This window comes from Phoca vitulina, unplaced genomic scaffold (assembly GCF_004348235.1).
Source record: "Phoca vitulina isolate PV1807 unplaced genomic scaffold, GSC_HSeal_1.0 scaffold41, whole genome shotgun sequence".
NCBI lineage: Eukaryota > Metazoa > Chordata > Mammalia > Carnivora > Phocidae > Phoca > Phoca vitulina.
The window spans coordinates 13329989-13356688 of NW_022589744.1; the positions used below are offsets into that span (position 1 = coordinate 13329989).

Below are 26700 nucleotides of genomic sequence, written 5' to 3' on the forward strand. Positions count from 1 at the left end.
TGGCATTAGCTCCTTCAGCTAAGTTTGTTTCTCACCAGAAACTAGAGGTCTGCACAGGAGTACATGTGCATCTGTCAAGGCAGATGCCATAGAATCCTGCAGTGAGAATTCTTAATAAAACCTCCCTGCCCGTTTCCGAGGCTGGCCCGTGACTGTGCCTGCGCTCTCTGCGGGGAGGTCACAGCGTTTGATCGGGAGTGGGTGCTTCTAACTGTCACTTGTTCAGACGCGTTGAGCCAAACCTGCCAGGTCTCGTGCTCAGCCCCTGCGTGTCTGGGGTTCTGATCCCCCTGCTTCTGGCTGGCATCCTTGCCTGCAGTTGGACACCAGCTTTCTCTTGACTCCTGAGAGAAATCACCACTCGTTCGTTCACTTTCCAGCTCCTAGACTGCTTGCTGACGCTCTCCTGTCCTCTCCTCTCTCCCCTCTTCTATCTTCTTGACCTTACTGATGGACTCCTGCTTTAAACAATTGCTTTACCAAAGTGTTAGAGAAATTTTTGGAAGAGAGCAAAGTACATGTGTTCAACTGCTGTGTTTCCCTGTTATTTTCTTAAATCGTTCCATTTCGAATGATTTCACAATCAGCATTGGTGCTGGCATGGACACCGTCTTTGGTCATGGTAGTGAGACTCAGGCCTCAGAAGCAAGGAGGCTTCTTACATTAGATCGGGATCTAAAAGAAACCTGCCACAAGTTATATTAATATTTCTTTCATGTGCTGCTTTCTAACATAGAGAATAATTCCAACATGGCTTAAGAGTTGTTTGTTTTTTTTTTTAAGATTTTATGTATTTATTTGACAGAGAGAGAGACCGCAAGAGAGAGAGCACAAGCAGGCGGAGTGGGAGAGGGAGAAGCAGACTCTCTGCTGAGCAGGGAGCCCGATGTGGGGCTCGATCCCAGGATCCTGGGATCACAACCTGAGCCAAAGGCAGACGCTTAACAACTGAGCCACCCAGGCACCCATGGCTTAAGAGTATTAATAGCAGTATTTCTCAAAACTCCAACTTTGTGGTATATTTGAAACAAATATTTTTAGCTTGGCCATATGTCTTTAAATAGTCTTGACTCTCATCTGCTGAATTCCTGGTAGAGGGTATGTAGGTCAATGGTTGTCAGCAAAAAGCAAGGGAAAAAAAGAAATTATCAAATATAGTCATTGACCAAGAATATAGTCTGTCTACTTCACCGCAAGCAGTTATTATCAAACACAGTTACTTTCTACACTGAAACATGGTCCTCAGGAAAATCTTAACACAGACAAGGAGTGTGTAGTCATCCCTAAATAGCTTGGTGTTTTAACTTCAGATGCTTGTTTTGAAAAACTGGAAAAGAACTGTAACAACCCTGCTTTTTTCAGGCCTTATCCCATTGTTACATGATTAGTTGGCAGGACCACATCAGGGTTCCCATCAGATGCTGTTGGTGCAGGACGTTACCAGGACTTTCTTAGATAAGTAGAAAATAAGGAGTTGCTTCAAATTTGGGGGTTGGAAATAATATCCTTTATTAAAATATTGGTCTCTGTAAATAGCCTCTGGAAAGCTATTTCTAGTTTATTATAGTTAAAAATAGATAGATAGATAGATATAGATACAGGGGGAGACTAAATCAGCATTTTCTGTATAAACGTCTCAGAAAATGGAATCTATCTATATTATATTAATAAAATAAGAAATGACTGATTTTTGGCTCCCAAACAAAAGTTTTCATTTTATACCAATTTCATCTCTTTCCCAACAGTTGCTGGTATCATAGCCAGATGAACCTTTCTGATTCAGGTCCCCTCGAAACCTGTCCTGCCTTACTAGTTCCTACTGCACAAAGTCTCGCTTTCTCTGCCTGGCTGTCAAGACAGCCTTGTCTAGTCAGCATTTTCCCTTCTATTCTATTTGGCTTACTTTCCATTCTACCAGCACTGTTTCCTCACTGTGTCACAAATACGCCAGGCTCAGTGTCGTCTGTCTCAGTACGTGCATGCACCTGATGGCCTTCCCCTTCCTTTCTGTCCAGGTCATCACGGCCCCGCCCCACGAAGCCCCTTCCGTGCTTCCACTCTCTGCTCCTCTTGCTGCAGGAAGGTGCTCAGTCTGCAAATACAGCTTCACCTTCATGGCACACTGTGCAGCCTACGTTGTTTGCTGATTAATTTTAAGAGTCTCAGCTCTTGATTAAATTGAAAGTATCCTATAAAGAGTCTCACTTTCCTATGGTATGACCAGCCTAGAGGGGTGGAATGAGCTCTACACTGGGGGGTGGGAGGGAATGATGTCCTGGCAGCTATAGCACTCACTGGTCATACCCCTCACCTAGGACTTCATTCTCATCCAAAATCAGAGGTCTGAACCTCTCAGGACCTCTAATCTCTAAGGTCTCTTCCCTTTAATTTCTGAGTCAAATACTGTTCCAAAGAGCTTGTTTGATTTTGTCCATGGAGACGTTGCGGGAACTCCGTCTGGTGGTGTTCGGGAGTCAGCACGGGGATTGCAGGGGGCAGCAACGTGCATGGAGGCAGCATGGCTGAGGGGTCAGGAGACAGGCTGGTGGAGCCACGGCTTAATAAAGTTTCCAGACCCATGACCTCCTGTGTGACTTTGACCAAGTCACTTTCACGGCCTGCCCTCTAGAGTTCTCACCTGTGACATGGGGGGATTCCTACTCTACAGGACTCTGAGAGTGAGATTATTTGTTTGGTACTCAGCAGAGGGCCTTGCATACAGTAAGTGCTCCATAAGTGCATCAAATATGTGCCCATCTTTGACATGCTATTATGGAGCAGCAGTTGTTTCTTAAACTTGCAAAATTTTTAAATGAATAAATTCCTCACAGTGCAATAAAGCTTTCTCATCCTAGGGGTGCTGGGTGGCTCAGTCGGTTAAGTGTCTGCCTTTAGCTCAGGTCACGATTCCAGGGTTCTGGGATCAGGCCCCGCATCGGGCTCCCTGCTCAGTGGGGAGCCTGCTTCTCCCTCTCTGCCTGCCATTCCTCCTGCTTGTGTGCTCGCTCTCTCTCTCAAATAAATAAATCTTCAAAAAAAAAAAGCTTTCTCATCTTTCTCTGACCTGTGTACATTTTGAAATTTCAGCTATCCTTCCTAGAGTTGAAGCATTCTGTGAACTTTTTCATGGTGCAAGTTACTTACTAAATTCATATCCAGGTGAAATCCGGAAGAGTAGCCACATTTTCTTGTTACATTGAAACTTTTCTAGATACTGCTTCAAGTAAAAGCTCGCATAATTTTTTTTTTTTTTAATAATACATAGATTGTCATTGAGTTTGATTCTGGGTCAGCAGGTGTCCACCCCTGTAGCCACACCTGAAAAATGCAGTTTTGCTCATGATTCCATTCCTCTGACAGTAAGGTTAAGTTAAAAAGTAGGAATGTTCGGTCACTGAACTAAGATTGAATTACCCAAGCCGGGAGCGGGTAAATGACTCATCCTTAAGATTTTAGCAGCAGACCATTTCTCGTGAAAAGAAAAGTGGAAAGGGATTATTTCAGACCAGCAGATTAATTTCTGTATTTCCCAAGTGTATCAGCATGTGGACTCTTTTTTCACCCACCAAAGGTATAGTGTGATTGGCAAAGATTAAAGAAGGTTAAATATCCCTGGAAAGAATCAGTGGACTTTGAATCACCTTTATCATAGCTTTAAGAAGTTATAGTGAAAACCTGCTAAAATTAATGAGCATCCTGGTTCCCTCCCATCTGAGTGCAGGGCCGTTTGCCTTACTTCCTCCTCCCTGTGGAGGGATTGTCACAGTGTTTGCTGGAGTAAGGGAAAGCGATCTTGTCCACCCCAGTGTATACAGAAAGCACTTATAGATACCAGTGAACAGTGTCGGTGTAGAAACAGGAACGTGTGTAAAGAATTGAAAACTGAAGTCGTACTCGTTTTAGCGCAGCAAGCGCAGCTACGTGTTCTGTGCTGTTACATGAGGCAGTGGGAGCGTGTGCAGAGACCCAGACTGACAGTCATTCTGTGTTCGTTCATTTCCTTTATGTCCCACATGCTTTTGAAAAGGATATGTCAGTAGATCAGTCTGGCTGTTACAAAGTTTTGTTACGATTCACCTTGTAATTTACAGTAATCTGTCAAGCTTGTTCATATGGAAAAATTGCATTGCCAGTTTTTGCCATTTTTTGACAAGCTGATCGCTAGCTTAATACTTATGCACCGTCTCTTTCCTCTGGTTACTCCATCAGAATGCCTAGGCAGCAGTCCCACACACAGCTTGCATACCTTTGACAGGAGGAGAGGCTAACCCGCCAGAACTGTGGTCTCTTCAAGCATGTCTGCATTAAGTCACCAAGCAAAACATTTCTTGAATGCCTACTAAGTATAGGGATACATAGTCATGCCTAAGTGGGTTGGGGTGCCACCAAGAGATAACGGGGAGGGGGCACATGCCCATTAACCCAGACCGAGGATGGGGGACTGCCAAGGAAGGCTTTCCCATGGAGGCAACCTGAGCTGAGTTTTGGATTAGCTGTGAAAGGCAGGTGATAGAGCAGCCTCCGTGGGTGATGAAGGTGGTTCAGTGTGGCTGAAGTGCAGGGGGCAGTAAGGGGAGATGGGGCTGGAAAGGTAGCTGTTAGTATTACTAAGTAAAGCAATAAACTAGCACAAAAACTTACTGTGATTACCCAGTCACATCAAATTCATATTCAAAGCTATCCTAGCACATTGCTTTTGGAACTTGGTAGGCTAATTCTAAAGTTCATCTAGAAGAGTGAAGGTACATAAGTAGAATAGTCAAGAAAATTTTTAAAAAGAATAATGAGCTATCAAATAGAGCCATGATCCTCCAGTAATTAATTACAACTGCGTGTTACTGGGGCAAGAGTAAACAAACAAATTGATGAGATACACTGGAGGGACCAGGGAAAACACACACACACACACACACACACACACACACACACACACACACGGAGGTTTAGGTTAGTATGGCCTCCCGAACTACTGGGAAAGTGGCAGCTCCCATCAACACAGTGCTAGAAAACCATACACGAAACAAACATGAAAACTGTTGCAGGTGACACAGGAGAACATTTCCAGATTGTGGCCTGAAATGTTCTCTTAGGCAAGAAGCTGTGAAAAGAAAGCCTGACAATGTTGAGTGTATGAAAGTTACAGACTTTTTTGTACAATCCCATAAATAAAACCTGAGAGGAAATACCAAGCCTTCCTATAAATCAACAAGGAAAAAAACAGTCCAGTAGGAGAATGGGCAAAGAATGTGAACAGGCAGATCGTAAAGCTACTACAAATGAGTCCTAAGCATTTTGAGAGATAGTATTATTTGTGACCAGGAGGAAAATAAGTGAAAATGAAAACAACAGTGATACACCATTTTTCACTTACCAAACTGCCAAAACTTGAAAATCTATTGTAATACCAGCAGTACTGTTGATTGAGTACTTACTATGTGCTAGTTCCAAGTGCTTCACACATTAATTTTTTAGTCTTCACAGCAAGACTCCAGAACAACTCCACCGGACTGGTGAGGGCGTGGGAAGGGGCAACTCTGATTTGCTGCAGGTAGGGATGTAACTAGTGTGGCCACTAGGGAGGGCAGTTTGGTAGAATTTATAAAAATTTTAGGTGGTCCTATCTCCTGACCCAACTATTCTTTTTATTTTGTTTATTTATTTTTAAGTAGGCTCCATACCCAGCATGGAGCCCAACGCAGGGCTTGAACACACAACCCTGAGATCAAGACCTGAGCTGAGATCAAGAGTCAGGGGTTAACCAACTGAGCCACCTAGGCGCCCCTCCTGACCCAGCTATTCTAACTGGGAATACATCTCTTTTGCCCTCCCAGTCCCTATTGCTCAGCGGTTATCGCTTGCCCTGTGGCATGAGCTAGCGGTAGGGGAGTTGAGAATGTCAAAAGGCAGGAGGGACAAACTGTCAACTGTTGTCTCTTTGAAACAGTTACAAATGTAGGAACATTATTAACCTTCCAGTGACTGACATCGTGCTTTGCCCCACACGGAGAGAAAGCATGACCTGTGTTTGGGAACCAGTGGAACTTCTGCTGGGTTTCAGGTCTTCTATCACTGCAGTATCCAAAGAGGCGTACTCAAGAGTTGTCAGGGGTGGAGAGGGGCTCCTGCAAAATGAGACGGAGAGGCCAGGGTTCCTCCCAGCCCCGGTCCAGGTTCCCTATTTAAGCAACATTTGTCTTGAAATAAAACATTGGCCTTCTAAAAAAATAATGCAGGGGAAAATGGATTTTTTAATTCATGTATGAATTTGTGGAGGGGAGCTCATGTAGCCAATTGGCAAACACTTGTAACTGGTAAGATAAGTGGTAGTATATAAATGTAGTGAATCACACGATTCAGGTTCCAGAAAAATGTCATTTTGTCTTGTGATTTTCTAGGCAAGATTTGCAAGTCTGCTGCGTAGCTCTAGCTCCAAACACTTGAGAGCTTTTTGTCTTTAAAAAAAAAGAAAAAAAGGGGCGCCTGGGTGGCTCAGTCGGTTAAGCGGCTGCCTTCGGCTCAGGTCATGATCCTGGGGTCCTGGGATCGAGCCCCACGTCCGGCTCCCTGCTCAGCGGAGAGCCTGCTTCTCCCTCTCCCTCTGCCTGCCAGTCTGCCTACTTGTGCTCTCTATCTCTCTGTCAAATAAAGAAATAAAATCTTTAAAGAAAGAAAAAAAAAACACCTCTTTTTCATTGTGCTAAAGGCAGAACAATGTATTGTTTTGGTGACTGCTTTGTACATTTATAAACAGAGGCTTTGATTAATATGCAGTAGGGTAGTGTTTGCTTCTTAGATCTTTTTTAGATAGAGGCAGGAAAGTAATTAAGAAGTTGGACACTTGCCAGTTTACATATGGGGCTCGTTTAGAATATTATCGCCAGTGTTGGTATGCCAAATGTTTCAGGGTTGTTTAGGAAAAGCGAGAAGGAAGAAGGAACGCACAACAAAGGCGGTATGAAAGAGCAGCATTTATTTGCATGCAGCCGGTAGGCATTATGCCCTTATTCTTTTGGCTGACTTTCAGGACAGCAGAAGAGGGGCCCCGGCGCTCCCTGTAGCTGGTCCTGAAGTGCAAACGTTGGTGACAATCGAAAGAATTTAAAGAGGAAGGAAGATCGGTTTAGTGTCAGCTGCAATTAGATAATCAGAGCTTTCAGATCCCCTCCGTGGACGCCTCCCCCTCGCTGAAGGGGATGAATCGGATACCTCCCGGAGCGGAAAGGGCACGGCCGGCCCCTGCTCCGCGGGCGCCCGCAGGTTGCCGGGGCGCAGGCCGGCGCAGAGTCTGCTGGCGGCGCCACAGCGGGAGGCTCCTGCGGCGCGCGGCCGACATGGGGGAGCTGCGCGGCCCGGCCGGCTCGCCAGGTGGCCGGCTCGCCAGGTAGCGTCTCCCGGGGCTGGGGCGGCCCCTGCCCGCAGGTACCCCACCCGCGGCGGCGCGGAGCAGGAGACGGAGCGCGGCGGCGGGGGCGGCAGCTCTGCGCCCTGGGCCCTCGGCTGCGGCTCCGACTGGATAAAATGGCGTCTTGGAAGGGAGCCGCCGGCCAGCGCGGTGCGGCCCCTCCGCCGCCTGGGCGCCCACTACCCTGACCGCGGCCGTGACCCCTGCTCTTCCCGCCGCTCTCCCCCGCTTCGCGAGCTCCCGGCGCGCCCTCCCCAAGCGCCAAGCAGCGCCTTCTGCCCCGCGTTTTGTCGCCGTGCTAATAGGTTCTTAACCTGGAGGAAGCAAGCTTGTCCCAGTGCTGCTTTGCAGAAAACACAGGCCCGAACGCGGAGTCTTGTGCACACTTGGAGTATTGTTCCCAGTAAATCTTTTACTCCGGTCTGCATTTCATAATTCCTTGCATTTGTGGAAGTTGACAGATGAAATGTTTATAGAGTCTGTCCCGCGATGGAATTCTGAATTCAAAGCGCTTTCTCCGTGAGATTCTCGCACACAGTAAATGCAGTGGATGGGGAGGCATCTTTGCCTCTCAAAAGCTGAAAACAGTTGTTAACATTTATCCTGCGTCTTGAAAGACAAGTGGCAGGGAACTTGTGTTATCAGTAAGCATTAGGAAACATTTTCCACTAGGGGAAAGCATTTGGAATTACTTCGTTTAATGTACGGTTTACTCTTTTGTCATTTTAGTTCCAGGGACTATGGTCATGAAGCATGAACTCTGTGCTCCTGTCGGTGTTAGTACTGATTAAGCATTATGCACACTTCTGAGTAAATCTTGTCCACACTTCCCTATCTGATGAATTTGATATCTCATTAAAATTTTGCTTATTCTAGCTCCTGGAAGCTCTTCGTTAAATACTTTTCCTTGAAAATTTTATCTTTATATGGTAACATTTTGGAGCTTAAAAAAAAAGTTTTTCTTTTTAAATCATGCTATTGTGTAATCCTTTTTAAATTAATCACTTAAGACAGTTATGTTACCTAGATTTTTATAGAGATACCTAGTTTTAGAATGTGTAGACCATTTAAACAGCAGAAGAAAAGAGAATTTAACATAATACACAAACTTCATTACTTTTTTCTTTTTAAGGCTTTTTTTAGGGGGAATTATTTTGATAGTAGAATGGTGGAGCCGAAGGAGCACTAGATGCAGCTTTCAGTTCCATCTTTACTGCTTATTAGTTATAACACCGTCTCCAAGTTTGACCTCTCTGAGCCTCTGTTTCCCAATCTGTAAAATGGACATAATTTGTTAAGGTTCAGTTAATTCAGTGTGGGTGGAGATACTTCAGAACTTCAAAGTGTTATGTGATGGATATGACAACCCCTAGTTATAAACTCTCTCAGACTTGTTATATTACAGGTATGGATTTTAGCCTTTCAGAGCTCCTGGGCTCTACAAGAGAGTCTAGAACACCTATAAGAGAATTCAGTCTTTTATTTCAGAGCTTTCATTCATTTCAAAATGCTTGCTCCTACAAGTCAGTCATTTCACAAAATTTCTTCCCCATAGTTCTCTCTTTTAGACTAGAACTAAAACATAGATTTGTGAATTGATAACACAGTCAAGAGACTTTGGTTTATGCAAAGTGTGTTATTCAAATATTGTCGAAGCCATAAAGTTCTCTTAAGAATAATGGTGTGCTTTGAACATAAAGAGAATAATGAATGGTCTTTTAAATTGTCATTTTTGGAATAAATTCTCTCATCAGAATATGTTGTGATGATGGTGGGCGGTGGCAGCGCACAGTGGTGCTGGGGATGAACGTGGTGGCGATGGTGGTGAGGAGGAGGAGGGGAGAGACACTCAGGGATTCCCTCGAACAGAGTTGCTCAAACTGTGCTCCTCAGAGACCCGCAGAAGACTTGAAAGGAGTCTGAGTGGGGAGGAGACAGCGGGGAGTGGATGCAGCCTAATTTTCCAGGCTCTAGGGTTAACACCTCCACGTGGTGGCAATATCAGCTCCACTGTTTGTGTTTTGTTGCTTGTGTTGTTTTTACCTGTGTGCTGAGAAGACTGTGGTGAGTGGTATTTTCAAATCCACTTGAGTCTATAGTCGAAAACCATAACCGTAGCATTAAAATCATAACTTTTTGCTTTAGCGTATGAGACCTTTCAAGCGTTTAAAAAGATTTTTATGTTTAAGCTATTATTTCTTTTTAAGATTTTATTTATTTATTCGAGAGAGAGAGCACAAGCAGGGGGCGGAGCAGAGGAGAGGGAGAAGCAGGCTCCCCACTGAGCAGGGAGCCTGATGTGGGGCTCCATCCCAGGACCCTGGGATCATGACCTAAGCCAAAGGCAGACACTTAACCGACTGAGCCACCCAGGTGCCCCTCAAACTATTATTTTTTTAAATATTAGAATAATAGGACACAATTGTTTCTCATTGTCAAACTTCTTGAGCAGGAAAAATAAATGACAAAACAAGATACAAGTGAAAGAAAGGGACTAAGGAAAAACTAAGGCACGGAGCGAAGCCTGTCATGCCTGTGTCGATCATGGCCTGGGGTTCTCTTTGCAAAGAGCGTTCCTGGGGCACTGAGAATGTACCAGAACTGGGAACACCAAGGAATAGGGCCAAAAATCAGAAGTATAGCACCACAGTGTAGAAGTAGTTTTACTATTCATCCTTAGCTTTTTGGTTTCTATGTATTTAAATAGTGCCCACAAAAGTACTTTTCTTAGGTAAATGCTTATATGATTTTGGACGTCTGAGAGTTTAATCACAATGAAAACCATCATAGTAATTGTCTCTTTCACATTTTTCCTTACCTACTGTTTTCGTTACAACTGAAAACATTTAAGTAGAAAACTAGTTTTAGTGACTTACATAGTAAGTAATAAACCATTGATAAATGAGTAGCAAATTACCTTGTTAGCCTCCTCTCAGCCCCTCCAAAGAGTTCCATGTATAGGGATCTCCAGTCTTTGCGGTCTTGAGGACAAAAGCCCTTGTTTCAAAGTGGATGCAGGCATTTCCGTGCAGCGGTGAGGACCGAGCCTCTTGGGGCCCCCGTGGTAGCGGTGTCACCTCCCCTTTGTTGCCTCCGTGCCAGAGCACAGGGCCACGTGCCGTTCAGCAGAACACTCTTCCAAGTCGCTTTACTGAGACCTTTCTTCATCTGCTTTCATCTCTTCCGTCCTTTTGCTCTTCTCCCCTAGTCTTCTCACTCCTTTTTGCCCCTTCCCACCGTTCATCCCTAGTTTCAGAACGTTCAGCTCACCTCTGAATTCCGAGCACTTGTCTCCTGGTGCGAACCACTTGCAGACATGTTCTTGCTTTTGAGGAAGAGGGTACTGCTCAGTGACAGCACCTAGATTTCTCAGCTACAGCTGTTAGCTACAGCTCCCACTTGACCGGGCTGTTGAGGAGGGTGACAGGCCTGGAGAGGAGACAGGAGTGGCAGTGAGGGCCTTTTAAGGAGCTAGATAAAGCACCTGCAGTGTTGGGCTAGTCCACACGGAGACCGGAGGGGACACGGGCACACCCTACGCTAATGAGCTGAAACACTCACATCTGAACTTCTGGCTTATTTCTCCCAGGACGTTGGGGCATATCTGCTTGGATGTCTTGCAACCACCCCAGACTCACCTGGCCAAGCGTGCACCCATCACCTCCCTTCCCCAGCCTACCCTTCCCAGAACTACTCTTATTCTAGTACTCCCGAGCTCAGTGGTTGGCACTATCATCCACTCAGGACCCAAACCCCACATCTGGACATCACTCTTGAATCCTCCTCTCCTGCTCCCCACATGTCCAGTCTTTCACCAGGTCCTGTGAATTCTGCCACCTTAAATATAACTCCATCTCTCCATCTCCCATAACAGGGCCTTCAGATTAGATTATTACCATCTTAGCCTCAACTACGGCCACCGAAGTGGGGAATAGAGAAAAATTAGCATTTGTTTTTATTTTTTAATATAAAAAGTAAGGAAGGCACTCTGGTGTTCTAATTCTAATATTAATTCTACAGCCTGGTGCATGTATCTTCTGGTCGTCCAGTCCTGGGTCCCAGGTGTCATGTTATGCACGGCGCCGTCTCCTGGGGTGGGGGTAGGACTGTGGTCTCATGGCCGAAGTCATTCCTCCTTGCCCTCTGTGTTCTGTACCAGGGGCAGCTCATGTGGGCTCTCACTTATGTTTTCGTAGACCTGACTGCCCTAAACTTGGCAGTCTCAGCATTGCTGTCATCTGGGGAAATGGGGACTAAAGGCAAACATCTTTGGTACCATACAGATTTCTGGCTATCTCCTGGCAAATTAATTGGCATTCTGTCAAAGATAACTCAGTTATTGGGACGCCTGGGTGGCTCAGTCAGTGAAGCGTCTGCCTTCGGCTCAGGTCATGATCCCAGGGTCCTGGGATCGAGTCCCACATTGGGCTCCTTGCTCGTCGGGGAGCCTGCTTCTCCCTCTGCCTGCCGCTCCCCCTACTTGTGCGCTCACACTCTCTCTCTCTCACAAATAAATAAAATCTTAAAAAAAAAAAAAGATAACTCAGGTATCTTTGACAAGGGGCTACGTGTTCCAAACATAATAATGTGTAGAAAATGAAAACTTTTATTTTTAACATAAAAAATACAGGAGGGATGCTTTACTAATCTTTGCTGTGTATAATCTGGGCTTTCTGTTGGTCATCCTGCGTGGGTCTCATCCCACACGTGTGCTCATTTGTTTGTTTTGTTGGAGTGGCATTTGAAAGTAAATTGCAGATATCATAACCCTTAAATATCCCCTATATACAAAGATGTACGGTTGTAGTATGGTTATATAAGAGAACAAATTTAGGAAATTTAACTTTGGTATAATCCTATTATCTAATATATCTAAATTTAATACGTTTAAATTTCACCAGTTGTCCCAAATAATGCCATTGAAGCAGTTCAATTGTCTATATATATGTGTATATATATATATAGAGAGAGAGAGAGATACATATCTATATATACTTTTTTAAGTTTTATTTTTTTAGTAATCTCTGCACCCAAGGTGAGGCTCAAAGTCACAACCCCAAGATAAGAGTCGAATGCTCTTCCAGCTGAACCAGCCAGGCGCCCCTCTCTATGTTTGTTGATGCCCACCTCCACAAATAATGATAGGGTGCACTACTTCGGAATTGTTTCTGACGGTAAACTAATAGCTCAGTGTGATGTATAGTCCCTGGCTTTTTAATTTTTTTTTTCATTCATAATTTTCAGAGAAATACCTAGAACCTGCCCTTGGAAAGAGAGCTTTTATTTATTTATTTATTTATTTATTTAAATATTTTATTTATTTATTTGACAGAGAGACAGCGAGAGAGGGAACGCAAGCAGGGGGAGTGGGAGAGGGAGAAGCAGGCTTCCCGCTGAGCAAGGAGCCCAATGCGGGGCTCGATCCCAGGACCCTGGGATCATGACCTGAGCTGAAGGCAGATGCCTCGTTAAGACTGAGCCACCCAGGCGCCCAGAAAGAGAGCTTTTAAATGGTAGAATAAACACAAGAATACCCTCTGTTTACTTTTTATTTACTTTTTATGTACTTTCTGTTTCCATGTCCTGCCCCTGAATTAATTTTTGGAGACCTAGTTTATTTTGATGTTGCTGAAGAACCAAAGAAGTAAGAAACAGAAGAACAGTTGAGATAGGGAAAGAAGGAGGAAGGCGTAGCGGTGTCCCAGTAATGGCAGGACAGACGTTAAATGTCAGCAGCAGGTGAAACCAGCCTGGGGACAGATGTGGCTGGCCGCGAGGTTGCCCGGAACCTGCAGCATCTTCAGAACCTGGAAGAGATCGCGTGGGTGGAGCGGTGAAGCACATGACTGCTCAGCAGTTTGCTTTGTTTTAAGTAAAATGTCTTGCTACAGATCGACTTCTCTGGTTCTGGAACTTATCTTTGAAGGAAACTGTGTTTCACTTGTAGATTTGTAGTGCCAGTTATAACTTTGACTGAATGTGAACTTTATCTAAACTTTTTCACTGACGATTATGTGTCAGCTGCCCTGCTGAACGCTGGAGAAGAAGAATGGGCGGTCCCTGCCTCGTCAGAGTTTACAGCCTAGAGGGAGAGACAGACTGCCACATGGACGGATACTGCACACCAAGATGTGTGCTCTAGGAGAGAAGGAACTCGTCTGTCTTGTTCGGCACTGTGTCCCCAGCCCGCGCGTAGGAGGCACTCCATAATCGTTATCATCTAAATCAGGGCTTGGCAAGCCATGGCCCGCGAGCCAAATCTAGCCTGCCACCTGCTTTTGTGAATAAAGTTTTGTTGGGACACAGCCATACTCATTCATTTACGTATTCTCTATGGCGGCTTTTGCCCCACAGTGACAGGATTGAGTAGTTGTTTCAGAGACCATCTGGCCCACAGAGCCTAAAATATTTACTATCTGGCCCTTTACAGAAAATGTTTGCCAACCCCTGGTCTAAGTGAATTAAAAGGAGAGGCAGACTGTTAGGATGAATGTGTCCAAGGGCCCCAGACAGGGGGGCGGGGGGGAGCTTCTCAGATGAAGTGTCAGCCAAGTTGAGATAAAAGAGTAGCCTCTGAGTCCAGGTCAGGGACAGCTTCTTCTGAGGCCCTGTTGTTGAGGTTGTTGGGGTAGCAGAGTGCAGATAGTGCCTTGAGGAACTAGCTTGAGCACCGAGCGAGGGGAAGAACAGTGGGAAATGAGTCCCAAGAGAGAATCAAGCCTAGTAGGCTGCTTAAAGACTTCGGGTCTTTATGTTAAGAAGCCTTTGAAGTGTTCAAGTAAGCATTGTGATCTGCTGGATGTCCTTTTGGAAAGAATGCTTGGTGTAGAGCACCCTGGAGAGGAGCGGGGGTGGGTATGGGGGAGGCTGCTGGAGAGCTATTATAATATTCCAGTCAAGGAATGAGGGAGCTTGAATGGGGGCTATTCACGGGGAGGTTTTTGTTTCTCTCTCTTTCTTTTAAGTTTTATTTATTCATTTAAGTAATCTCTACACCCAACATGGGGCTCAAACTCACAGCCCTGAGATCAAGAGTTGCGTACTCTTCGGACTGAGCCGGCCAGGTGCCCTTCTGTTTCTCATTTTTAAATGGAAGATTCTAGAGATATTCAATATGTAAACTAACAGGATGACTTGATCCTGCCCTTCTGTTGTTTCAGATATTGGGCATGTTTGTAGAAGTGACTTTTCTTCCTGCCCATACCGCCACATTGGTGTTGATCCTGCTCTGCTATTCTGGAGCTCTTTATCTCAAACCCCGGGAAGGAATGAACATCAGCGGGAGCTTTCTCGTTGTGCTGATCATTTCTTGAGAGGATGGACATACTTGTTAGGAACAGTCCGTGCTGTCCTGGCTCCTCTGATGCCCTAGATACATCTTGGTGGTGTTACTGTTTTTTATCCTAGTGACCGGCGTGTTTTTGAAATTTGATATTTTTAAATTTATGTAAATGAAAAAAATTATCTTTCTCACGTGATTATCTCCTTAATTCCAGTGTTAGCCTTTGACCCTTGGCCCTTCGCTGCTCTTGTAAAGATCTAAAGGGAGAGAACTACCTGTGAAAGTACAGAATTTAAGTACTTATCAGCATTAGCCTCTCACTACCTCAGAGAGGTTCATAAATTGCTTTTTCTTACAGAATGTTATGTAGCTCCGAATGTAAAGATCTAGGTTTATTTATTTTTCTCATAAGCAACAGCATTGCCCTATATTTTATCATCTCATAGTGTCTAAAATTGTTTTGGGGGCACCTGAGTGGCTCCGTCTGTTAAGTGTCCGACTCTTGGTTTTGGCTCAGGTTATGATCTCGGGGTCCTGGGACTGAGCCCTGTGCATCAGGCTCTGCGCTCAATGGGGAGTCTGCTTGAGATTCTCTCTCTCTCTCCATCTGCCCTTCCCCCCAATCAATCAATAAATCTAAAAAAATAAATGTTTTGAAAATTAAATGTTTTGGCTTGTTTTTGTATTCATGTTTCTTATTTACAGTTTCAGATTTTGATTATAAATATTTATAGAAAATGCCAAAACATAATCATCTGAGTAGCAGGGTGGCATATGTTGGAATTGTCCTACAATATTTATTGAAAACTCATTGGGTTTTATGGTTTTTTATTTCCAGACAATGTAGTTCTTTGTCTTTTACTCTGTTCATTTCAAACAGAACAAATTAAACAGTTTGATTATTAAAATATCTTTGCTTTACATGTGAAAAGAAGCTCAACATTACTAATTATTAAGGAGATGCAAATCCAAATCCCAGTGAGATACCACTTGACAGCCATTAGGGTGGCTGCTGTTCAAACAGAAGTTAACGGGTGTGGTCAAGGGCGTGGAGCAAACGGAGCCCTTGTGCCCTGCTGGTAGGAATGCTTACCGTGGTGCAGCCACTGTGGAAGACAGTATGGCAGTTCCTCAACAAATTAAACCTAGATTGATGATCTGGCTGTATGATCCGGCTGTACCACCTCTGGGGATGCACCCAAAAGAATTGAAAGCAGGGACTGGAACAGATACTTGTATACTCCTGTTTATAGCAGCATTATTCACAACAGCCAAAAGGTGAAGCAGCCCACATTGTCCATGGATGGACGAGTGGGTAAACACAGTGTGGTGTATGCACACAGTGGACTATTATTCAGCCTTAAAAAGGAGGAAGGAGTTTCTGACACCTGCTACAATGTGGATGGACCTTGAGAACATGACGCTGAGAGAAATAAGCCAGACAGAAAAGGACAAATACTGTGCGATTCTATTTATAGGAAGTACATGGAATAGTCAGGGTCACAGTGGTTACCAGAGCCTGGGGAGAGGGGCGAGAGGACTTCTTGTGTGATAGGTTACACTTTCAGGTTGGGATGGTGGATAGTGCTCATGCTTGTACAGCATGAACGTACTTAGGCCGCTGAATTGTGTACTCAAAAAGGGCTAAGATGGGAAATGTGTTATTTTACCACAATAAAAAGAAATCTTTGCTTTGGTACTGGGGTTGAGACTGAACATGCGAGCTATGTGGCTCGGTACTTTCGTGTGTGATTCTCCTGTTACCGTGGAAAGTACGGCAGCTCTAGAAATCATCCGGTTTTCGGCTGAGAACCTGAGGGATTATGTCGTCCGTCCTCGACTTTGTGGAGTGGAGGAGGGACGTGGCTTGTTCGGATAGTGAGCGCCTTTAGCTGGCACTCAGCTTGGGTTCTGTACATACATTCCTTGGTTGGTCCCGGCAACCTGTACTGGTTGGTTACCATGAAGCAGGCGTGATGGCTGTAAAACTGCGCTCCAGGATTCACCTTCAGAATCAGACTTCATTCAGTGCCAGACTGGTGGTGTGATCACACCGAGTCTCCTTGCACGCATAAAGTTTGCACAGATTTCTAACACTGCAGGTTTGACCGCTTCTCTTCGTTACCTCCCTGTGGCTAGTAGCACTGGCTGCTTAGCCTGGGTCCCTTTGGATTTCCATTTATGTCACTTCGTTTGATATCACAATTAAGCATTCAATTGTTTTTTCAATTTTTCTGATCTATTTTTAAAATAGAAGAAAGTATACAAAAAATAATATAACTGTATGCATAGTACAGATGTAATCTTTTGCTGTATTTGCTTCAGTTCTCTACTTTAGAAATGATACAGATGTTGCTCAATCGCATTTTCATCTCCCCTGAAAGGAATCACAGTCCTCTTGTTTCCGTGTGAAATGACATCTCTCGGTGTTCACATGCGTTTCCTGATTACTGATGAGATCGGTTATTATTTCACGTGGTAGCGGCTGTCGAGGGCCTCCTCTTCTCTGGATTGCCTCTTCCTGTGGTTTTTCCACCTTTGTTGGGTTGTTGGTCTTTTTCTTACTGAGTTTTAGGGATTCTTCATTCTTTATTCTGTTCTCTCTTCTTCCTGTCCGTGGCTTATTTTTTTAGCTTCCTTTATATGATATCTGCTGTCATACAGTTGTTTCTAATATTAACAGAGTCAAAGTTATCAACTCGTTAGGAAGATGAGTGTCCCAGGTCATAGAGATGGCCTCCTGTATTTCCTTATTGAGCTTTAAAAAGTTTTGCTTTTTCTAACTAGGTCTTTAATCCATCTAGAGCTGATTTTTCTATATGATAGAAAAGGCAGGGATCTTATTTTGTCCGTATGGCTAGCCACGTGTCCCAACAGCATCTGTTAGCTGGTGCTTCCTTTCTCCACTGGCTTATGATGCTATCCTTCTTATCCAGGGATGCAAACACATTTTTCAAACCTGACGTATAACTGAGTATGAGTCCAGCAGATTGGGGGCTGAGCAGTAGACAAAAGGCATTCCACACAAACCCTCTAGACCATTAAGAGAGAGCTGATTCTTTTGCATTGTGACCTATTATGGAATAGAAAAAAATAATATTATGTATTCAAAAGGTACTCCAGGTATCGGAAGGAGTGCATTGGTAAGCCACGTTGGTGACCTCCTGCCGCCTGCTGGGTGTGGGTTGCAGTGAGTACTGTCCTGGTCCTGGTATATCCTGTCCCTGAGGGAAGCAAGACTGATGGGAGAGTGAACTGTGGGAGATTTGCTGATAATAAGCAGTAATCTTTTTTTTTTTTTTTAACTTGGTCTTATTTTCTGCCTTAAATGATGATTGGCTCATTTATCTCTTTAAATTAGTTATTACGAAAGCTAGTTTTTGTAGCACATGCAATACCAGTGGGGGAAATTGCCATAAACCAAGGTTGCAGAGTCAGCCCCTAGTATTTGGCAATAAAAAATTTATTTTCATAGTAATTTAGGTTCTAAAGTTTTCTGTTGCCTAGCATTGTTTTTCCTTTGTAGTTTCACTTGGAATTACCTACTTCAGATTCACCTAGGGCATAATTAATGTGTTTTAATGCTGTACTTTTCATCCCTGTGACTTATTTCATTTGGACCTCTTATTCCCCTTCCCCGATTTCATCCATCTCCCAGTCCCCCTCCCCTCTGGCAACCACCAGTTTATTCTCTGTATTTATGAGTCTGTTACTGTCTTTGTTTATTTGTTCATTTGCATTTTAGGTTCCATATGTAAGTGGATTCATATCTTAACTGTCTTTGAAATCTGTCTCTGATTCATTTAGCTGACTTAGTTCATTTAGTGTAAGACCCTCTAGGTCCATCCATGTTTCTAGGAATGGCAAGATCCCATCCTTTCTTTCTTTTTTTTTTTCTTTTTTAAGATTTTATTTATTTATTTGAGAGAGGGAGAGAGAGATCATGAGCAGGGGGAGTGGCAGAGGGAGAAGCAGACTCCCCGCTAAGCAGGGATCCCAATGTGGGGCTCGATCCCAGCATCCTGGGATCATGACCTGAGCCGAAGGCAGATGCTTAACCGACTGAGCCACGCAGGTGCCCCAAGATCTCAATCCTTTCTTACGGCTGAGTAATATTCCATTATTGTGTGTGTGTGTGTGTGTATATATACCACATCTTTATCCATTCATCTATTGATGGACACTTGGATTGCTTATATATTTTAGCTGTCATGAATAATGCTGTAGTAAACTTAGGGGTTCATCTGCCTTCGAATTAGTGTTTTTGTTTTCTTAGGGTAAATACCCAGAAGTAGAATTATTGGATTCTGTGGTACTTTTGTTTTTAGTTTTTTGGGGAGCCTCCGTACTGTTTTCTTGAGTGACTGCACCAGTTTGCATTCTGACCCAACAGTGTATGTGGATTCCCTTTTCTCCACATCCTCATCAACATTTGTTGCTTCTTGTCTTTTTGATTGGTATAAGGTGATGTCGCATTGTGGTTTTGACTTGCATTTCCCTGATGATAAGCGATGTTGAGTATCTTCCCGTGTATCTGTTGGCTACCTGTGTGTCTTCTTTGGAAAAATGTCTGTTCAGGTCCTCTGCCCGTGTTTTTTCCCAAAGATTTTACTTAATTATTTTATTTGAGAGAGAGAGCATGGGGAGGAGGGGCAGAGGGAGAGGAAGAGTGAGAATCTCAAGCAGACTCCACGCTGAGCACAAGCCTGACGCAGGGCTTGATCTCACAGCCCTGAGATCATGACCTGAGCTGAAACCAAGAGTCGATACTTAATTGACTGAGCCACCCAGGCGCCCCTCCTCTGCACATTTTTAATCAGATTATTTGGATTTCTTGGTGTTGAGTTGTACTAGTTCTGCATATATTTTAAATATTAATCCCTTGTCATATACGTCATTTGCAAATATTTTCTCTCATTCTGTAGCTTGCCTTTTCGTCTTATTGGTGGTTTCCTTTGCTGCGCACCAAGAGCAAAATTCTGGATTCATTACATCCCTTTTAAATCAGACAACAAAACCTTTTTTTTTTTTAATAGGTTGAAGTTGTCTCTAGGATGTTCTTTGTAGCGATAGTGATCATTCTTTACACACTTCCCCTGTTTTTCTTTTAGCTCCATTAAACTTTAAAAGAGGTTTTCTGTGGGAAACCCAGTTTTACTTCCCAGGAGTAAAATTTTTCTTGTTAAAATTTTGAAGAAAACATAATGAAGAAAAGGTTCTAAAAGAGAAGAAATATTTTATTGCAGTTATCTGTACATCATACTGTTTGAAGAAACCGTCAAGGATCTCTAAGTTGTGTGAGTTTGTTGTATGCATAGGTTAAATTAATTTTTTTATATTACTTTTATTTAGTTTTAAATGACCCATACTTCAGATAGAGTCTGCTGGAAAAATTCATTGGAGCATAAGTTGGATTGCAATGTTAGAAATAGTCAAATAACTAGAAATCCTAGGAAATAAAATGCCAATGGCAAATACTAGATTCTTTAAAAGGATCTAAGGGTGAAACGAGATGAATGCTAGAATGGAAGATAGCGCATCACGTTATCCTGGGGTCTCCAGTGCAAAGACTGTGATTCAAGGAGATGGAGGGCAAGGGGAGAAAGTCCTCAGAGAGTTCTTATTTGTGTTTAATAATGGCAAACCGTAATTGCTGGTGATAACAGATAAGTAATATAAATGTAATGAACTGTTTCTAACCCTCCATACCCCCGATAACATAAGATAGCATTTTCTAACGCCTCTTCTCTCTCTCCCTCTGTCACTCACCCCCAAAATATTGGTTGTTTCATGGTTCTGCACTGTATTTACAGTTGTTTTCTACTGAGTGAGCCGCGTAGCCTCCGTATCGTACTGTAGCTCCAGTTGGAGGTCTTGAAGAGAACTGTGGACTGTATTCAAGAACCCACGTGAACGTGTTGTCACCACAGTCCGCGTGTGTTCAGGTGTGGCGCGGTCGCATCCGTGTCCCACCTGCCGCATTCCTCTCCTGGTTACTGTCAGAGACGCTCATGTGCTCATGTGCGCCGTGAGTCCCCTCGAGAGAGAGAACGGTGTCGGGTAGTGGTGAGGATTAATGTCATTTTAGAAACATTGGCTCATTTTAGAAACATGGAACTTACTATGAAGACAGGTAGCTTTTTTCTAAAGTCATTTTTTAGCACTTGTCTTTCAACGTTGAAACTGGAAATAAGGAGCTTCCTCCAAAGACTAGTTCACAGTGGATTCATTGACGGATGAGAGGAAGCTCTAATTCTGAATGTGTTTCATGTTTTTCAGATCTCAGTCACGGTGGATTGGCAGATCACTATGAAAGTTCCCACTGGGGACAGCAGCCCACGTACAGAGGTGAAGCCAGCGGCAGCTGGGATAAAGTGATAATAGACAGGACTGACAAGGAGGCGTGGCCTTCCATCACAGGAGCAGAGACTGAATCTGCCTCAGAATGTACCACAGACACTGACTCTGCCTCCAACTGTGGCTCAGAGAACAGTAGCATGGCTACGGGGAGTGCCCAGGGCACCTTCACTGGACATACCAAGAAGACAAATGGCAATAATGGCACCAACGGTGCGCTCGTCCAAAGCCCTTCTAATCAGAGTGCCCTTGGAGCAGGGGGCGCCAGCGGTAATGGAAATGGAGCCAGAGTGTGGGCCGTAGCCACAGGCTCCAGCTCCGGCCCAGCTCACTGCTCTCTCAGCGGTGGGGATGGAAAAATGGACAACATGATCGGAGATGGGAGAAGTCAGAATTGCTGGGGGGCTTCCAACTCCAACGCTGGCATTAATCTTAACCTTAATCCTAATGCCAACCCAGCTGCCTGGCCTGTACTTGGACATGAAGGAACTGTGGCGACAGGCAACCCTTCCAGTATTTGCAGTCCGGTCAGTGCCATAGGTCAAAATACGGGCAACCAGAACGGGAACCCAACAGGCACTTTAGGTGCTTGGGGAAACTTGCTGCCGCAAGAGAGCACAGAACCACAAACGTCCACTTCTCAGAATGTGTCTTTCAGCGTACAACCTCAGAACCTTAACACTGATGGACCAAATAACACTAACCCCATGAACTCTTCACCAAACCCTGTCAATGCAATGCAGACAAACGGACTGCCAAACTGGGGCATGGCTGTCGGTATGGGGGCCATCATCCCGCCCCACCTGCAGGGCCTTCCTGGTGCTAACGGATCATCAGTTTCTCAAGTCAGTGGGAGCGGTGGTGAAGGAATCAGCAGTTCTGTGTGGGGACTGTCCCCAGGTAACCCTGCCACAGGAAGTAGCAATTCTGGGTTCAGTCAGGGGAATGGAGACACTGTGAACTCAGCGTTGAATGCTAAGCAGAATGGATCCAGCAGTGCTGTGCAGAAGGAAGGAAGTGGAGGAAGCGCCTGGGACTCCGGCCCTCCTGCTGGTCCTGGACTCCTCGCCTGGGGACGGGGCAGTGGCAACAACAGCAGCGTCAGTCATATCCATTCGGGGGCTTGGGGCCACCCCAGCAGGAGCACCTCTAACGGTGTGAATGGGGAATGGGGCAAGCCCCCAAACCAGCATTCCAACGGTGACATCAATGGGAAAGGATCAACAGGGTGGGACAGTCCGAGTGTTAGCAGCCAGAATCCTGCCATGCAGCCTGGCAGTGAACACATGAACTCTTGGGCCAAAGCTGCGTCTTCTGGAACGACAGCAAGTGAAGGAAGTAGCGACGGTTCTGGCAGTCACAATGAAGGAAGCTCCGGGAGGGAAGGAGCAGAAGGCCGGAGGCGAGATAAAGGGATGATAGACCAAGGGCACATCCAATTGCCAAGGAATGATCTTGACCCAAGAGTTCTGTCTAATACTGGCTGGGGACAGACTCCAGTAAAGCAAAACACTGCCTGGGAATTTGAAGAGTCCCCTAGGTCTGAGAGAAAAAATGACAATGGGACAGAGGCCTGGGGCTGTGCCGCTACTCAGCCTTCAAACTCAGGGGGGAAGAGTGATGGGTCCATCGTGAACAGTACAAATACCTCTTCAGTGTCCGGGTGGGCCAGTGCACCGCCGGCTGCTGGGCCAGCAAACACAGGCTGGGGAGACAGCAGCAACAAAGCGCCAAATGGCCCAGGGGTTTGGGGGGACTCGATAAGCTCTACTGCTGTTAATAATGCTGCTGCTGCCGCCAAGAGTGGCCATGCTTGGAGTGGGACCGTAAATCAGGAGGACAAGTCGCCCACCTGGGGGGAGCCTCAGAAACCCAAATCTCAAAACTGGGGAGACGGACAAAAATCTAATCCAGCCTGGAATGCAGGAGGGGGAGATTGGGCAGATTCGTCTTCTGTCCTCGGACACTTGGGGGATGGGAAAAAAAATGGCTCTGGATGGGATGCTGACAGTAATCGGTCAGGGTCTGGTTGGAATGATACTACCAGGTCTGGGACCAGTGGCTGGGGTAATGGCACAAATGCAAAGGTGAATCCAGGGACAAACTGGGGAGAGTCTTTAAAACCTGGCCCCCAACAGAACTGGGCGGGCAAACCCCAAGACAACAATGTGAGTAACTGGGGAGGAGCCGCTTCCGTTAAACAGACAGGAACTGGGTGGATCGGGGGGCCAGTCCCTGTCAAACAAAAGGACAGCAGTGAGGCCACGGGCTGGGAGGAACCTTCTCCACCATCCATTCGACGCAAAATGGAAATTGATGATGGTACCTCAGCTTGGGGTGACCCGAGCAACTACAACAATAAAACTGTAAACATGTGGGATAGAAACAACCCGGGCATGCAGAGCAGTACCACGGCCGCCGCCGCCACCACCCCCACCACCACGAGCAGCAGCTCGGACGTGGTCGAGACGCCACCGCCGCACCAGGCCGGCGCCCAGCTGAGTCGGTCGCCGCTGCTCGGTCCAGGTATGGAGGGCACTGAGGTCACTTTAGAAGTTAAAAAAATCATTTATTCTCGTTACCTATGTATACACACTCTGATGGTGTTTTCACATAGCAAAGGACACTGATTTAAGTGTCTCACCGTGTAGCGTTGTACTTAAATGTTATCCCCAGAGAATAAAGAAAGTAGGATTCTCTGATAGCTTTCTACCCAGGAAGCAAAGATTTTTGACACTTTCAGTTTAAGGAGAGTAGAGGAGAAATAGATCCTCCTCAGGAAAGATGGGGGACCGTTGTGTTAGCTGGTGTTTGCTTAGAAAAGTTTCCATTTCTTTATGGGATGAGCCAGTGGTCCTCAAGCCCAGCCTCGGTTAGAAGTGCTTGGGAGCTTGGGGGCTGGGGGACCAATCGCCAAGATCTCTGGTGTCACCGGCCTGCGGGGCAGTCCATGCACGGGTGGCTTCCGAGCTCCACAGCATTCCTGACGTGTGGTTGGCGCCGAAACGGAATCGTCCGTGTAGTGGCATTCTCTGAGTCGTGTTGTGATTCCAGCTGGAAGAAAAATTGTAAAATTAGAGTAAAACTTGGGTTTTGAGTTCCTGCTTTGTGCAGGGCACTCTGCTGGACACTGTGGCGGCAAAGAGACTTGCCGAACCGGACCAGAATCTTCCCACAGGGGTCATGAATTGTGACGAAATACACACGCGGCGTGCCCCAGCTGGCCTGTGTAGCGGGAGCTGACAGTGGCCCCACTTTCTAACTAGGGTTTCGGCTCTTGGCGCACGGTCTTGCTGTGCTCCAGGCGCGGAGTCGGCCTGAGCGGTGAGAACTGGGCTCCCCAAATCGCAGAGCCCCTGGGTGCAGAGGGACCAGAAGGAGAATCCAGCCCAAGTCAGGGCATCACACTTAGGGCCTTCCTCCCCCTTCTGCATTGTCCCCGCGCAGCTAGAGGCCTCTGCAGCAAGGCCCACAGCCAGGGCCAGGGAGGCCGCCTCCCACCCAGCGCCCTTCCAATTCTGGCTGTCCTGTCTTTTCAGACTGAGCCTCTGTCAGCCTCCCTCCAGTTTCTGTAATTGCTCGTGTACCATTGTCCTCTGGGACTCTACAAAGCAAGGCTGAGCTTCTTGTCCCATCTACCCATTCTCCAGGAAATACTCCTGGGTCCTTACCACTGTTCCTCATAGTCCTGGTTTTAAATCCTTTCTGTTGTCATCTAGAAAAGCTGTAGCTTGTTGAGAGCCTTTGTGCCCAGAACTAATGTCACTGGTTTACAAGTATGGTTTTAACAAGTGCAGAATTTGTTGAGACTAAGTTCCCGCACTCCTAAAAATCCTACTTCTGGTGATGAAGTCTAAGTTTCATTTAGCCCTTTTGAGCCACGTCACACTGTTTGTCCTAAATTCAGTTTAGAATCTGAAGTTTTTCTTTTATAGTTAAGAAAACTATAAAGCCCTTCCTCACTCAGGATTATTTGTGTGCATTTGGTCGCTTCGTCCCAAATGTAGAACTTGGGCCCTGGTAAAGCTTTGGATTCCAGTCCCCCAGCCTGTTGAGATCTTTCTGTACCCTGATTCTGTAATCAGCATATTAGTTATTCCTTCCAGTTTTCTACCATCCCTAAATTTTCATAAACATGCCCTAAAGACAAGACTAAATTCTTTCTCCATGGTCACTCAATCACCTTACATATGGAACCAAATTTGAATCCAAAATCCGACCTACAAGGGAGTCTGGCGAGTGACGTGTTTTAGCTGTGGGCGTCTAATACGGGAAGGCTCATAGAAGGCAGTAGAATGGATGCTGAGTGCTTGTTGCCTCTGTCATGCACTGAGATGTGGGTTAAAAAAAGATCGTTCTCACCATCAAACATCATTCAAACAGGCATGAATAAAGAACCATTGGTGCACCCCCACTGCCCAGTTCCAGAGCTCTGTCGGAAACCCAGTTGAGGCTGGTTACTTCCATTCCCCTGGCTCCTACCTCCCAACCTCCTCAATCCAAGAATTCTGATCACCCAGCAGAGCCCCATAGTTAGTAAGGTTTAGTAAGTAACTACAGGGCTCTTGTACCCATCTACGTTAATGCTTCTAGAACTGGTACCTTCATCCTTTTATTTGGTATACACTCGTTCGAAATAAATCATTGAACACTATTATGTGCCAGGCATAGCACACAGAGGCTCAGGATATAATAGCGTGGAGGACAGGAGCTCTGCCCTCTTTAAACCTCCATGTGGACAGAAAGACAAGTACCCGGACAAAAAGAAGTTCAGAGGAGGATCAGTGGTTGGGATAAGTGTTAGGGTGATAGGAAGGCCTTGCAGAGAGAAGCTAGAGATCGGGAAAGGCCTTTAAAAGAGCTGGATTATATCCAGAGGACTGAGAGGCTGGTGAGAAGTTTTTGTGGTTTTGGTTTTTTGTTTTTTAGATTGATTTATTTGAGAGAGAAAGCGTGTGCGCGAGCAGTGGGGAGAGAGGCAGGGGGAGAGGGAAAGAGAGTCTTAAACATACTCTGCACAGAGCCTGACACAGAACTCGATCTTTTTTTTTTTTTAGAGAGATTTTATTTATTTATTCATGAGACACAGAGAGACAGAGAGAGAGAGGCAGGCTTCCCACAGAGCAGGGAGCCCGATGCGGGACTCGATCCCAGGACCCCAGGATCATGACCCGAGCCGAAGGCAGATGCTTAACCGACCGAGCCACCCAGGCGCCCCACAGAGCTCGATCTTAAGACCCTGAGATCACGACCCGAGCTAAAACCAAGAGTCACATGCTTAACCGACTGAGTCACCCAGGCGCCCCGGGGGAGGAGTTTGAAACAGAGATTGAACAATCAGACTGACTTGTAGAATCATTCCAACCATAAAATTAAGAATGGGTCGGTGGGAAGCAAAGATGTAGAGGAGGATCCAGGTTCGGCCAATGTCTTGATGGTGATGGTGGCCCTGGATTGGGACAGTGGTGGGCCGTGGAGACAGAGGTGGCAGCAAGGCTGGGAAACTGGTTGTGGAAGCAAAGAAAAAAGGTGAGCAGAGAGGGTTCAGAGCTGGGGAGAGTGGGCCCGTGAGCAGGTCACTCACTGACTCCCCCAGGAGCACAGCAGGGGGCACCTGTCCCATGGAGGTGGAGCAAAGGTGGATGTAGAAGCCAGCCCC

At 45.6% G+C, this 26700-nt stretch overlaps 1 protein-coding gene across 2 annotated transcripts in view; it reads left to right on the forward strand.

Moving 5' to 3' along the window:
• Window positions 1–26700, forward strand: part of TNRC6C (trinucleotide repeat containing adaptor 6C) — a 99763-nt gene that overhangs the window by 21541 nt on the left and 51522 nt on the right. For both annotated transcript variants that reach the window (XM_032429944.1, XM_032429945.1), the window contains exon 4: window positions 20964–23567. In XM_032429944.1, the coding sequence (XP_032285835.1) occupies window positions 20964–23567 (2604 nt within the window). The remainder of the gene's footprint in view (window positions 1–20963; window positions 23568–26700) is intronic.